This window comes from Sabethes cyaneus, chromosome 1, assembly GCF_943734655.1.
Source record: "Sabethes cyaneus chromosome 1, idSabCyanKW18_F2, whole genome shotgun sequence".
Classification (NCBI taxonomy): Eukaryota; Metazoa; Arthropoda; class Insecta; order Diptera; family Culicidae; genus Sabethes; species Sabethes cyaneus.
This window is the reverse complement of record NC_071353.1, coordinates 37,114,522-37,129,658: the sequence shown is the minus strand read 5'-3', so window position 1 is coordinate 37,129,658 and position 15,137 is coordinate 37,114,522. Positions and strand designations below refer to the sequence as shown.

Here is a 15,137-nt window from a genome sequence, read left to right as displayed (position 1 = left end):
CTACCCTTTATGATGATCCAAATCTATTCAATCGTTCAGTGGGTTGACGTCTTCTGTTACCAGTTCAAAGTACAAACAGAATGCTGCGTCAACGCAGCCCTTTAATTCTTCTGTATTCTATGTAATCTTCACAGAAACGCGTACTTCGGTTACAGTTTGTAACATTTATAAGCGTGACGAGTGAGACTTCTGACCAGGGCCCGGCATCGTCGAAACAAATAAATGAAGCTGACTTTCTCTTACCTTCTCTTCATCATGAACCCAAGTAGCACACGTTGTCACAATTGAGTCGCAGCGGCTGATATGCGACAAATTTAAATGTAAAACTTCGGTTACAGTAACCTAAAATATAACAGTTGTGTAACCGAAATAGCGCAACTTATGTAACTAAATCTGGTTGCATTAACAGTTACTCAATAACCAATATGTAACATGTATAGTTACAAAATGGTTACTATTGAAGTTACACATAAACTGTAAATTGACTTTCAATTGGTGGCAAATTAGTTATCTTGTAACTTTTATTGCATAGCGAAAATGTAGCAGGTTTATTATTTCAATCTATGGCTGTCAACGTCAAGCAGTAAATTTAACTGTTGAATATAGAAGAGTGTATAAATTATTATTTCAACACAAATTTTAATGCAGTTTGAAATTTATGGTGAAATGCATGATTCTAGCTTTGAAAAATTCACGCGCTCTTATTTAATCTAGCTTTTCGTTACTTACTTCTTTGAAAAATTGATGTTTTGTAAATCAAATATAAAAATTTAAATTTAAATTTTTTGATTTTTTAAATTTATTCTTAGCAATAATGAATTAGTGGAGCATTCACCTAGAAACCATTAAAAATCAAGTTGTTTTCGCTATCACTTCTATCACAGTAAAATTCATAGCCATTTTGCCTTTGGTTCTAACTACTACACCATCGTCCTTGAAGTTTTGTATCGTTTTCGGCATATTGCATGAAATGATTTTAAGCAGCCATTGTTCATTGTTCACATTGTTGATATCGGGAAAAGCTATTTTTTAGTGATTGTTGTGAAAAGAAAGTGTTAATTTAATATCAAAGAATAGTTTCAGTTTGAATAAAACAGTTACCACCAGTGTTAATCATAGAAGGTTACATTTCAGTTACATTCTAGTTGTACGTAACCTTAGCCTTCGACCTGGTTACGGTATCGGTTATACGGTAAGCAATATTAAATCTGTTGTAGTCACTTATTTCTTATGTCGTCATTTCTAAGTTACACTGTAACCTATTTTCATTGCCGGTTTCGTTTCGATGTAACTTGATCGTTTTGACGTTTGAGAATAATCCCTCCCATGGGTAGGTGGTTTGACGCGTACTTCGGCTAAACGACCTAAAAATTCTTAGTTCCGCATGTAGAATGTTTATAGTTTAAGTTGGATATATGTGTAGTATGTAGTATTGCATAATTTAGCTTTATGTGTAGCATGTGTCTCGTAAAGCGGAATGGAGCGAAATCGAACGGATTTGATTTTAAATTCAATCCGTTTGGGCCGAAGCACCGGGAGGGCTTACTCAGTGCCCTAGATGAATTGCTGGTATGCACAGAAATTTCTCTAGAAAACTGAAACCAAATCCTACCCACCATTCATGAGATTTTGACTTACTCATGAAAATTAAAATTTATCGCTAGTTAGAACGAACGAGTGTTCAAAAATGATGTGATGTCTTTATTTGCGTAATCGAGACATTTTCTATGAGATTGCCATAGAATTTGTGGCTGTTATGCGATTATGGACAGCACAGCACTGAAAAATATACACACACGTACATGTATACATGTGTATGCATGTATGAGTGTGCATGGGTGCATAGGTACGAATGAATATATGTTTGAGTGTTCTATGATGAGTCGGAAATTCTTCTTATACCTATGCTGCCAAATTACAATTATTAATGGGCAGGAAGTTATAGTCAGTAGCTGTGTTTCCTGTGTCAGTTTCCTATGCTATTACTATTATTACTAATATTGCTATCGTTGCTGTTACTGTCACCTCTATTGTATTGTTTTGGATGTAATTATAATTTTTTTTTTCTTATTTCCCTCCTTTATTAGAATGATTTGCATGTCTTGTGACTAACCGCGTTAACGGTATTCAACTAACAACATAAAATGATCATGAATGACGCTGTTTGTCTCCCAAGGGCCCTCCTAATGCTGATGAGCCTCTGTCGGAGAGTCCATCAAGTCGAACGGTGGCAACTCACCGGCGGCCTGCTCCTCTCCATTCTTGCGGCTGTCGTCGCGGTCGGACTTAGTGGATCTCTCGAAAAGCTTTATAGCCTCGATATATATTTTGTTCTGTCCATTGCCCAATGCTGGCAGACTTCAACTGAAATTCCATTTCTAACTAAATCTTTTTAGAGTTAAAACTTCTTCAAGTAAAAACAGGTATTCGATTCTTTGGCTGATTCAAGCGATAGCGAAGGGCTGTCCTCAATCATTTCCACTTCCTAAAATGGGGTCATAGTACATAATATATGGCCGTGGTATGAGGATTTTTTTTCGATTCAATACCATCCTCACAGAATTATCAACGTCGTTAACATCTTATTAAGTCTTGCTTAAGTGACAGCTTGCACTTAAGACCTAACACGGCATATATACATATCTCCAAGTGAAGTTCTTTTTGATCCACCTCATCCCTTCTTAGTTACAGAATCATTTCAATTGACCACGGTCTGAAGAGCATACCGACAAATCGGTTGACTACCGCTACAAATATGCAATTAATGCCACCGGGAATAATACGAGCGAGTACCAGTCCCCATTATATCGCATCTGCTCTATTTTTCGGAAGTTCAAGTAGTTTTTCGATAGTTCTGAGCGATAATATTGCTCTTGAATAATATTCCGCACAAAATATTCGAAAATTTACGCCATCAGCTACAATACTGCAAAGATGGTAGATAAAGAGGCGGCTGTGGCTTTTAATGAGCATAGGTTGTTGAACAGCGCTGGGTCAATCGTGATGACATGGGTATTTGGGAGATGAGTAGCGTCCAGCCTAGCGAGTAGTTAGTCGGTAGTAGCATAGGTGATGGACAGACATAGAATTCTCGTGATATTACTAACTTGAAAATTACAATTAGCATGCGACTAAAAACTCTCTTTTCTTTTCTTTTCTTTTCTCCCTTTTCTGCCTGATCTCTATCGCTTTTTCTCACGGCAACAACAATGTTGTCGTGAGGGGGGGCAAGAGACCAGCCACAGATGACCACACTGGTGACAACGATGGATGAGGACGCCGTGATGCCATGAATGAACAAGTTGTAAGAAAGGTTCGAGCAAGACGAGGAAACAAACAAAGGAAGGAGAAAACAAGATAAGTACAAGCCATCTTATGCTATATTGACCAAGCACACAATTATATCAAGCCAAGTTCTGTCACTCTTCTTCCGCCCATTAATCCATAATCACCAACACATTATGGAGCTAGCGTAATCCGCACGGATTCTTTTAACATTATCACAACCACCTTATCTCAGCCCTGGACAGACTTGGCTCTAACTGCCCCACCTTGTGCTGCAAACAGAAACAGAAACAGAAACAGAAACTTGATCGTTTTGACGTTTGAGAATAATCATCATTTGTTTACTTAATACCAATGTCTGGGCGGAGAAGATTCCAAGTACCATCAATTAAGTAAATAAACGCATTTACAAGAGCATTTCACAACCCGTGTACCAATTGTTTATCTTTACCATTAGCAATATTCTTCAGGTCTAGTTTTTCCTTAATCCGTTGTGTTTACAAGGAACAGTGAACAAATTGTTGCGAAAATGTTACTAGCCGACTTTTTTTGACTTCGTAACTGCTCGTAACGGAAAATTAACTGTTTTGCGACTAGCAAGTTGATGACAGTTTGGAAAAAGGTTTCATTTGTGTCACTTGATAACTATTTGGTAACTCGTAACTGAAAGGTGACTGTTTTACGACGACCAAGTTGTTGACAGTTCGAAAAAAAGGTTTCAATTTGGTCATTTGGTAACTACCTGGTAACTTTTTGAGATTTTTGTCACTAGAAAACTAAAAAGTAACTATTTTTAATTTTATGTAACCTAACTCGTTACAAGTATCCTAAATGTAACTGCTGTGCAACCTTTTTGTATTTTTTTATTTTTATGATTAGTTACAAGTGCTACTTGGGAAGCGACTTGCTTCATTTGTTGCACAGAACGTTTCAGGCAAGCTTCAATTGAAGTTGGTGGCAGTTTCAATGGACGACGACTGAAAATCTGGCACGATTTGTCGATATTGAACGGGTTAATTATAATATGCGTTGCATTATAGGAGACGTTACTCAAATTCAATTCATTTGCATTTAAAATTGTTGGCCTGCTTCTGAATATTTGATAGAAAAGTACAAATGAAAAGTTAAAACCGATAGTCTTGTTGAAGTGAAACCCGTCTCACTGACGCTGACTGAAGCCAGTCTGAAAGCGAAGCAGTGCTGCTTCAGTTAAAACCGAAGCTTCACTGTTTCATTGTTGTGTGACGCTATGCAATTGAAGGTGACGTTGTCGGGCCCTGCTTCTGACGATAACCCACTTTCAGTTGCAGCCCACATTAACGAGATGTAGATGTAGCAGCGAGTCTATAAACTCGCGAATAAGAATGTTGAGATTTAGAAGACGATTCTTGCGCATTCATTGCTCTTTATGGGGGCCCGTGCTTCTACGGATCAAATTTTTACTCTCTGACAAATCCTCCAGAAATGTCGAGAGTACAACGTGCACACGCACCTTATTTTCCCAGATTTCAGAGCAGCATACGATACAGTTGAACGCGAACAGCTATGGCAGATAATGCACGAGTACGGTTTTCCGGACAAACTAACGCGGCTGATCAAAGCTACCCTGGAGTGAGCGTTGTGTACGTGCGTGTTTCGGGGACACTCTCGAGTCATTCCGATTCGCGCAGAGGGTTGCGGCGAATGGACTGTTCTGTATATTATTTAATTAGCTGACCCGACAAACTTCGTATTGCCACAAATTAACCTGTGTTGTACATAAATCATGAATCTCGGATGATCTTTGTCACTATCTCGAGTTTTGCAAGCCCCCCAGTGGGCGGCGCTTCCGACGGCGGGTCACCGGCAACACTCGCGACCGGCTCGTCCTGAATGATCTAGTGTTACTATAGATAGTTTTTGTGGTCTTGTTATTGATTAATGTTTTATGGAAGAGTCGAATTTCTTGAGTTGGATTAGTTTTTGAGTTTCGCAAAAATTTCTGTTTTATTTGTATGAGAGTCCATATCCCCCTACCACAGGGGTGAGAGGTCTCTAACTATCATAAAATAAATTCAAGACTCAAAAATCTCCTACATGCTAAATTTGGTTCCATTTGCTTGATTAGTACTCAAATTATAAGGAAATTTGTATTTCATTTGTATGGGAGCCCACCCTCTTAAAAGGGAAAGGGGTCGTAATACACCACAGAAAAAAAATTCTGCCATCTAAAACTCTCACATGCCAAATTTGGTTCCATTTGCTTGATTAGTTCTAAAGTTATGAGCAAATTTGTATTTCGTTTGAATGGGAGCCCCCCCCCCCCTCCTAAAAAGGTAAGAAGTCCTAATTCATAATGGGAAAAATGGTTGCCTCCAAAAACACCCACATGCCAAATATGGTTCCATTTGCTTGATTAGTTCTCGAATTATGAGGAAATTTGTATTTCATTTGTGTAGAAGCCCCCCCTCTTGAAGTGTGGAAGGATCCTAATTCACCGTAGAAAATATTTTTGCCTCCAAAAACCTCCACATGCCGAATTTGGTTCTATTTGCTTGATTAGTTCTCGAGTTATGGGGAAATTTGTATTTCATTTGTATTGGAGCCCCCCATCCTAATGTGGGAAGAGGTCCTAATTCATCACAGAAAAAATTCTTGCCTCCAAAAACACCTACACGCCAAATTTGGTTCCATTTGCTTGATTGGTTCTCGAGTTATGAGGAAATTTGTATTTCGTTTGTATAGGACCCCTCCTCCTAAAGTGGGGAGGGGTCCCAATTCATCATTGAAAAAAAAATTGTCTCCAAAAACACACATATGCCAAATTTGGTTCAATTCGCTTGATTAGTTCTCGAGTTATGAGGAAATTTGTATTTCATTTGTACAGGAGCCCCTCCTCTTAAAGTGGGGAGGGGTCCTAATTCACCATAGAAAATTTTCTTGCTCTCGAAAACCTTCACATGCCAAATTTAGTTGCATTTGCTTGATTAGTTCTCGAGTTATGAGGAAATTTGTATGGAAGCCCCCCCTCTTAAAGGAGAGAGGAGTTATAATTCCTCTTATAAAGAGGGGAGGGGTCTCAATTCACCATAGAATAAATTCTTGTCACCAAAAAAACACCCACATGCCAAATGTTGTTCTATTTGCTTGATTAGTTCTCGAGTTAGGAGGAAATTTGTATTTCATTTGTACAGGAGCCCCCCCTCTTAGAGTGGGGAGGGGTCCTAATTCACCGTAGAAAATTTTCTAGCCCTCGAAAACCTTCACATGCCAAATTTGGTTTCATTTGCTTGATTAGTTCCCGAGTTATGAGGAAATTTGTATGGAAGCCCCCCCTCTTAAAGGGGAGAGGAGTTATAATTCCCCTTATAAAGAGGGAGGGGTCTCAATTTACCATAGAATAAATTCTTGTCACCGAAAACACCCACATGCCAAATTTGGTTCTATTTGCTTGATTAGTTCTCGAGTTATGAGGAAATTTGTATTTCATTTGTATAGGAGCCCCCCTCCTAAAGTGGGGAGAGGTTCTTATTCATCATAGAAAAAATTCTTGCCTCCAAAAACACCTACATGCCAAATTTGGTTCCATTTGCTTGATTAGCTCTCGAGTTATAAGGAAATTTGTATTTCGTTTGTATAGGAGCCCCCCCCCCACTTAAAGTGGGGAGGGGTCCCAATTCATCATAGAAAAAAATTTTGTCTCCAAAAACACACACATGCCAAATTTGGTTCCATTTGCTTGATTAGTTCTCGAGTTATGAGGAAATTGGTATTTCATTTGTACAGGAGCCCCCACTCTTAAAGTGAGGAGGGGTCCTAATTCAACATAGAAAATTTTCTTGCCCTCGAAAACTTTCACATGCCAAATTTGGTTCCATTTGCTTGATTAGTTCTCGAGTTATGAGGAAATTTGTATGGAAATCCCCCCTCTTAAAGGGGAGAGGAGTTATAATTCCCCTTATAAAGAGGGGAGGGGTCTCAAATTACCCTAGAATAAATTCTTGTCACCGAAAACACCCACATGCCAAATTTGGTTCTATTTGCTTGATTAGTTCTCGAGTTATGCAGAAATTTGTGTTTCATTTGTATGGGAGCCCCCTCTCTTAGTGGGGGGAGGGGTCTCTAACCATCACTAAAACCTTTCCTGGCCCCAAAAACCTCTACATGCAAATTTTCACGCCGATTGGTTCAGTAGTTTTTGATTCTATAAGGAACACAGGACAGACAGACAGACAGACAGACAGACATCCTTCTTTATAGGTATAGAAGAAGATATCGCTATTGAAGGTGTGATCCGAGGAGCGGGCATCGAAACGAGAGGAACGATCTTCAGTAAGAGTAGCCACCTCCTAGCCTTCGCAGACGACCTCGACATCATTAATAAAAACCTTGGGACGGCGAAGGCAATCTACACCATACTAAAGACGGAGGCTAGGAGGATAGGGGTACAAATCAATACGTCGAAAACCAAATATATGGTAGGAAGAGGCTGCAGAGAAAGCAACGTTTGCCTCCCACGGACAGTGACTATTGATGGTGATGAACTGGAAGTGGTTAATGAGTTCATATATTTGGGATCTCTGGTCACCGCCGACAATAATACGAGTAAGGAGATCCAACGACGCATTCAAGCTGTAAATAGAGCCTTCTTTTCCCTCCGCCAGGTGATTCGATCTGGGAGCATACACCGCCGCATAAAGCTGACAATGTACAAAACGCTAATCAGACCGGTAGTTCTCTAAGGACTTGAGACAGTAACTTTACTTACGGATGACATACGTGCACTTGCGAAATTGGTGGGCCGACCACGTTGCAAGGATGACCGGACGACTGTGCAGTGAAATCCGTTCTCTTTAAGAACTCCACCGGCACCAGGAATAGAGGGGCTTAACGCGCTAGATGGCTCGACCTGGTTGAAGCCGACTTGCGGGTTTCGAGACGCGCAACGAATTGGCGATGAGTAGCATAGAACCGAGTACAATGCAGAGGAATTCTTGATACGGCAAGAGCCACCCCGGCTCTCGGCTGCTAAAGAAAGGAAGCGTATATATGTACTATTAATAATCTAAGCCTGAAGCGAGCGTTGTGCTACGAGCACTCTCGAGGCCTTTCGAATCGCGCAAAGGAACGACCTTTAGCAAGAATAGCGAACTCCTAGTCTTCGAAGCCGACCTCGATATCATTACTAGAAACCTTGCGACGACGGAGGCAATCAACCCCGGATTATAAACGGAGGCTAGGAGGATTGAGTTACAACTCAATGCTTCGAAAACCAAATATATAGTAGGAAGGGTGTCGGAACCGTGGCAGACTCCTCGGGATGGAACGAAATGACTTCCTAGCCTTGTTGCGGCATTAGCAAACATGTCTTAACATTACCGAACAGGAACAGTGCCGCTCAAGCTAGAAGCCGTCGAGAAAGAGTGTTCTGTTCAGGTCCTTGCGGATAACAATTTCACTCTTCATTCAAATCCTTAAAAGGACGGGTTTGCTCCGCAAGTCCGCCGACAGTAAGCACTCAACCAGTGGGGGAGACTGCATACGCATCCGCTACTTACCAGGACGTCTTCAGAGGATGTGAAGGAAGCACTAGTTTCAAACTAAAACTACTCCATTTTTTTGCGTTCTACTCCATTTTTCGCTATTGCACTGCTTATTTAATGACTGAACGGCCAAAATCCTAATCTTTCGGTAGTTGTACCTGCCCATCAGGGTATAGAAAAAATATTCAATTTCTTGGATGTGTTTCCAAACCGCAATAAAAAATAGAAAATCATTAAAAATATTTATAGTTTTATTTTTTACATGTAATGTAATGTAATATAATGTTTTACTTAATAATAATGGCTAAGATCTTAAGGGTGGTTAAGAAGATTCTAATGGTCGCGTTCTATGTTGGTGCTTTTTCACTTTATATCTTTAGCGTACGCATCTAGTTCAGCATCTAATTCCTCCGCTGTTTTTGTTTCCCGTTGCTGCTGGCGGGGACCTCCACCTCGACGGTTCCTTCGGTTGCCTCCTCTTGACGGTCCATTGCTAACCTTTCTGCGTGGTGAACGAGTAGGAGCACTTCCGCCACCCAGCCGAGGCACGCGAGGTGATGGGATATCCGAGGTCGCTAGTTGTATGCTCATCGGCCGTCCATCCAACGGAACTCCATTGTACTGTTTCATTGCTTTTATTGCGTCAGCCCGACGTTTGAACACAACGTCTGCTGTGCCCAGTGATCTACCCGATCGATCATAATGCATTGATGCACTTTTCAATGGTCCACAATCTGCAAACAGTTCGTTTATGTCAGACTCTGATACGCCGAAGTCCAGGTTTGATACCATCAGCTTGGTGTTGCCCTGTCCGACAGGTCCTCCTATTCCAAGTTCGGCTGCCGCCAAAAGACGGCTCTTGCGAGCTCCCTCACGATTGTCATGCTTCCGAGCGCTGTTTACGTCGCCTCGTGTGTTTTTCGAACGTTGAATTCCGCCTCGGTTGCGCCCCTTTAGGACACCACCAACAACTTCTGAGGGACCACGGTTCGAACGCCCCTCGCGCTTGTCATGCTTCCGAGCGCTGTTTACGTCGCCTCGTGTGTTTTTCGGACGTTGAATTCCGCCTCGGTTGCGCCCCTTTAGGACATCACCGTCAACTGCTGAGGGACCACGATTCGAACGTGGTTTTCCGCCACCAGATGTTCCATTGCGTGTACGGCTTGGTCCGCCACCTCCTTCGCCGGAACGAGAGACTCCTCGACGATTACCGCCGCGCTGTGACCGCTGCAATTTGATGATATCATCCAGACTCATTTCGATTTTGTCTGCCATTTTGATACTCGACTTTGTTTTGTTTCTATAAACCGAAACTATTCAAATTTATATTATTAATTTATATTATTATAATATTAATTTATACTAGTATTTTTAATCCTATACACTACTATACCTACATGCTTAAATTAACTGCTTTTCTTCGCTTTTTGCTTTTCTTGCACAATTGTGAGTAACAGCAAGTGAACAAAATGACAATTGAAATCTGAAAGCAAACAAAACAAAAAGCTTTTCGATTGAATCCCACTATTTAATATTTATTTGCAACAAATACGTAGTTCGTCTACGACGTGCAGGCTTCATCAGTGTGTTATTTCAAAGCGTATACGTATCTGTCGCGAATAAATATTAAATATGATTTGGTTTTAATCACCGTGCACTTATGTGAAAGTATTCAAATTGATCACGATCGGTGAAATATCAAAACTCATTTGATTACGTTTCGGCCTACTGTCTTTTATTCAGCCATCATCAGATACTATTGTCAACAGAAATAAAACAAATTTTAATTTACCTATTTTAACAAACAAAATGACAAAACTTACAAGGGAATAATCTTATCGCTAACTAAAAACAAAACTTTTGTCGTCCACTGTAGTTTCATCTACGACGCTAAGTCCGTCCGCGTCGTTCCCTTTTGCTCTGTTCAAACCTTCTGAGCTTGCATAGGGCGCCGTCGTATGTGTTGGAGAAACTTAGAGCATCCCGTTGTAGGTTTACTGTATTGCCTTCGCGTAACTTGATGTGTAGTGTCTCTGCGTTTAGTCGTTTGCTCTCATTGCTCTCTCTTTCTAGTATAGCAGTGTCGGGAAACTTGAACACATGCCCGGATTCAACTGTATGCTGTGTGAGACCGGTCATTGATGATTTGGTTCGAATTGAATTTTGATGCTGTTGCAGACGCTTTTCTAGAGTTTGTCTAGAGTACATGAGCTTTAGTGGTCAGTCCACAAGACTGTATACTAAATTTATTTACATCACGGCATGCGAAGTTCTTACGTTTATAATAATATAGCTCGGGGGCTTGTTTTTAGTTACCGATAAGCCTCTTAGGCTTCGTACACAAATTACGTAACGCTTAGAGGGGAGGGAGGGGGGTCGAGTTAGCGTTACTTGTTGTTACATAGGGGGGAGAGGGGGTAATGAGAATAGTTACGTAACAAATATATGAATACCAAAAATGCAGTTGCCAAATGAGGAAAGGACGTGTTGGAGGTGGAAAACAGTGAATCGGTTTATACTAATGAACATTATGATACAAAATTATGGTTTGTAGCTGATGAAGATAATCCTAATAAATTTCCAGTTATTACGGTTGAAGACCATTCCAGGCTGCCCAGTTTGCTTCGGGGTACGATGCTGGCTTAACAAGCCGTCGTTCGAATATCGGCTAGGAAGTGCTGCTATAGAGCCAGTAGGATCGTTGCACTATCCCCGTAATTGTCCTGTACTCTAATAGCCAGCTGCGAAGTCAGTCGATAAAGAAGGGCCAAGTTCTCAACTCTTTTTTACCATTTCAGCTTAACATGGGCCGATGCCTGATTGTTGTTTTTAATATGAAGCTTGCTAATTTGCTAATCTTGCTAATTTGGTTGAATTTCTTAAAAATTAAAAAAAATATGCGGTTCAAGTCATTTTTATTGAATGTTGAGATACGGGGGGAGGTTTGGTTAACGTTACGTAATTTAATGAGGGGGGGGGGGGGTTATGCCAAGCGTTACTTAATGTTACATAGGGGAGGGAGGGGGTCAAAAAACCGAAATTTTTGCGTTACGTAATTTGTGTACCACGCCTTATGACGTTCTGGCAGAGACCTGGTTTTGATTACAGACAAGCCTCTTATATAAATAGAATATAGATAGATAGAAGATAGATTAGCAGTAGTTCGCGTGCATCGCTCCGCTTCTAATTGAGGACGAATCGGTGCGGTGATACCCAAGCAAATTTTCTATATTCTGACGATTTAATTTTCTGACGAATGAACACTTTTTGGCTGTGATAATCTAGATCCATTAAATGGAGAGGCTTGGAATGCATGACCAAATCTTTTAAAAGTACACTAGGTACAATTACGTTCCTGATACTTTTTTTGATTGCAATCTATTTTGTTGCTGAACTTACTCTGCGCTGGGGTTTAAAGTGTCATTTGGCGAGATTTTTCCAAAGTTTTATCTCGAATATAGTTATCTTTATAACAAATTGGCTGCGTTAGTGTGAGATTAGATTATATTAGAATATAGTTATCTTTATAACACTTCCAACTTCTTTTCGGGCCCATAGCAAATCCTGTCCCGGACAAGAGAGTGTTCGTGAGCTGCTCTCACCAGCTGTAGTTTAGATACACATGTATTAGTTTCAGTTTTGTGTAAAGCGTTAACGGGGCAAGATGCAAATCTTGCTACAAGCACATGGCGTACTATCAGGGGTGGTTTGGTTACAGACTCTTACCTTAGATCTAGGGTCTTACCTTAGATTATTAAATAATATAGATACGCCACTCTTTGCAAATTCAATCGTCAGCAAAGTGGCTCCTGGCGGCAACAGGGTTTACTAACCTGTCATAGTGTTCGTAAAGCGTTCTCATAGGCACACGTTTGACTATATAACCTGTCACTAGCACTTGCGTAAAATGAGAAAGCGATACAAAGACTATGATATTATTATTATTAAGCAAATAAAGACTATGATAGTCTATTTAATACAGCCTAGCGCTAGTAGATAGTGCTAAAGGCATACTTTTTGCTCATGTATGAGGAAATCAAAGACTGGTATGTTCGGTACGTCTCATCCACGTTCACCTTCCAGCATTGGACAAAAGGTAGGAGTCACAACGACAACTTGTTAAGCGTAGCTACCAATAACCCCCCCCCCTCACCTTTCCACGCTTTCGCCTCCATTTCAAAAACTTTTCTTTATCCTACCGTCCCTTCATCAATTGTAGAAGCACCGTTTAAAAAAATATTAATATATGTTTGATGGTCAAGACTTAAAACACGAGGTTTGGTCTAATGGGAAAATTGATGAAATTTACTGGGACCACACGTAAGTCAGTCTGTATGAGTGCAAGCTACAAACAATTCACGTTAACGTTACGTGAAAAGTGCGGAGAATGAGAGTTACCTATGTTTTCACGTAAACTATGCGTGTCGATTTTTTTCAGTGTTACGTATATTAGATGATGTTTTTTATCCGGATACTATTACTGCGATCCACTAGCGTACCCAGACAAAAACCAAAGAGGGGGCATCCGACCTTTCAGAAGAATGTTTTGCCCTGTGAAACCGAATATTCGCAAGGACTTTAAATCGGATCAAACATAGGACGTCAAGTTAAATTTGTATTAGGACCTAAAACTTTACTACAAAGTAAAATAGCAAATTGGACTTGAAATCAGATTTGAAATTTGACTGAACGGGATTTGAAAATGGAGTTGTAACAATGAAATAGGTAAAACAGGACAGCAAACGGATGAACTAAGACCAATATAACACTAGGCGGTGACAAAAGACGATCATTAAGACTAGGTACCTATGGTTTAGGTAACTATGGGTATGTTTAGGTAATATAGGTAAAGATTTTAAAAATCCTGGCAACTATATATATGTCCGTCTCTGCCTATACGGCCACAAAGCTACTGTGAACTGTGAAAAGTTTAAACTGTTTGCTAATTCAGTATTATTTGATTATTACATTCATCGTAAAGCAATTAGTTTGCTCGAATTGCTGGTGAAATAGTTTTGAAGTGAATTGAATTGAAATTTAGTTTTGAATAGTTTCGGCTTGCCGAAACAAAGCCGAGTATCAAAATGGCAGACAAAATCGAAATGAGTCTGGATGATATCATCAAATTGCAGCGGTCACAGCGCGGCGGTAATCGTCGAGGAGTCTCTCGTTCCGGCGAAGGAGGTGGCGGACCAAGCCGTGCACGTAATGGAACATCTGGTGGCGGAAAACCACGTTCGAATCGTGGTCCCTCAGCAGTTGACGGTGATGTCCTAAAGGGGCGCAACCGAGGCGGAATTCAACGTCCGAAAAACACACGAGGCGACGTAAACAGCGTTCGGAAGCATGACAAGCGCGAGGGGCGTTCGAACCGTGGTCCCTCAGAAGTTGTTGGTGGTGTCCTAAAGGGGCGCAACCGAGGCGGAATTCAACGTTCGAAAAACACACGAGGCGACGTAAACAGCGCTCGGAAGCATGACAAGCGCGAGGGAGCTCGCAAAAGCCGTCTTTTGGCGGCAGCCGAACTTGGAATAGGAGGACCTGTCGGACAGGGCAACACCAAGCTGATGGTATCAAACCTGGACTTCGGCGTATCAGAGTCTGACATAAACGAACTGTTTGCAGATTCTGGACCATTGAAAAGCGCATCAATGCATTATGATCGATCGGGTAGATCACTGGGCACAGCAGACGTTGTGTTCAAACGTCGGGCTGACGCAATAAAAGCAATGAAACAGTACAATGGAGTTCCGTTGGATGGACGGCCGATGAGCATACAACTAGCGACCTCGGATATCCCATCACCTCGCGTGCCTCGGCTGGGTGGCGGAAGTGCTCCTACTCGTTCACCACGCAGAAAGGTTAGCAATGGACCGTCAAGAGGAGGCAACCGAAGGAACCATCGAGGTGGAGGTCCCCGCCAGCAGCAACGGGAAACAAAAACAGCGGAGGAATTAGATGCTGAACTGGATGCGTACGCTAAAGATATAAAGTGAAAAATCACCGACATAGAACGCGCCCATTAGAATCTTCTTAACCGCCCTTAAGATCTTAGCCATTATTATTAAGTAAAAACTGTTGATCTCTTACCTACATGTAAAAAATAAAACTATAAATATTTTTAATGATTTTCTATTATTTATTGCGGTTTGGAAACACATCCAAGAAATAGAGTATTTTTTCCATACCCGTCCACCATAGCGTACAACTATCGAATGATTGGGATTTTGGTCGTTCAGTTAGTAAATTATAGTAGACGTTATATTTTCCTTTTTACGCCAACGTTTCGATCCGGTTTAGGATCGTCATCAGGGCTTCTACAAATGTGTA

General features: G+C 40.9%; 3 protein-coding genes across 3 annotated transcripts in view; 1 reads left to right on the top strand and 2 right to left on the bottom strand.

The window, feature by feature from the left end:
- LOC128745589 (leucine zipper putative tumor suppressor 2 homolog) overlaps positions 1 to 15,137 on the bottom strand; it is a 64,112-nt gene that overhangs the window by 38,285 nt on the left and 10,690 nt on the right. The window lies entirely within an intron of this gene.
- On the bottom strand, positions 9,171 to 10,082 carry LOC128735601 (THO complex subunit 4-like). The gene is made up of 2 exons (XM_053830088.1): positions 9,932 to 10,082; positions 9,171 to 9,778 (listed from the first exon to the last, which is right to left on the bottom strand). The coding sequence occupies exons 1-2, from the start codon at positions 10,080 to 10,082 to the stop codon at positions 9,171 to 9,173; spliced, it is 759 nt and encodes a 252-aa protein (XP_053686063.1).
- Positions 13,892 to 14,803, top strand: LOC128735590 (THO complex subunit 4-like). The gene is made up of 2 exons (XM_053830076.1): positions 13,892 to 14,042; positions 14,196 to 14,803. Exons 1-2 carry the CDS (start codon positions 13,892 to 13,894, stop codon positions 14,801 to 14,803), a joined length of 759 nt encoding a protein of 252 aa, XP_053686051.1.

Excerpts from the sequence above, each read along its gene's own strand:
- LOC128735601 (XM_053830088.1), bottom strand. The coding sequence starts at position 10,082 with ATGGCAGACAAAATCGAAATGAGTCTGGATGATATCATCAAATTGCAG. Across the intron at positions 9,779-9,931 it reads ATCTGGTGGCGGAAAACCAC|TTGTTGGTGGTGTCCTAAAG; the intron begins GTTCGAATCGTG and ends GTCCCTCAGAAG.
- LOC128735590 (XM_053830076.1), top strand. The coding sequence starts at position 13,892 with ATGGCAGACAAAATCGAAATGAGTCTGGATGATATCATCAAATTGCAG. Across the intron at positions 14,043-14,195 it reads ATCTGGTGGCGGAAAACCAC|TTGTTGGTGGTGTCCTAAAG; the intron begins GTTCGAATCGTG and ends GTCCCTCAGAAG.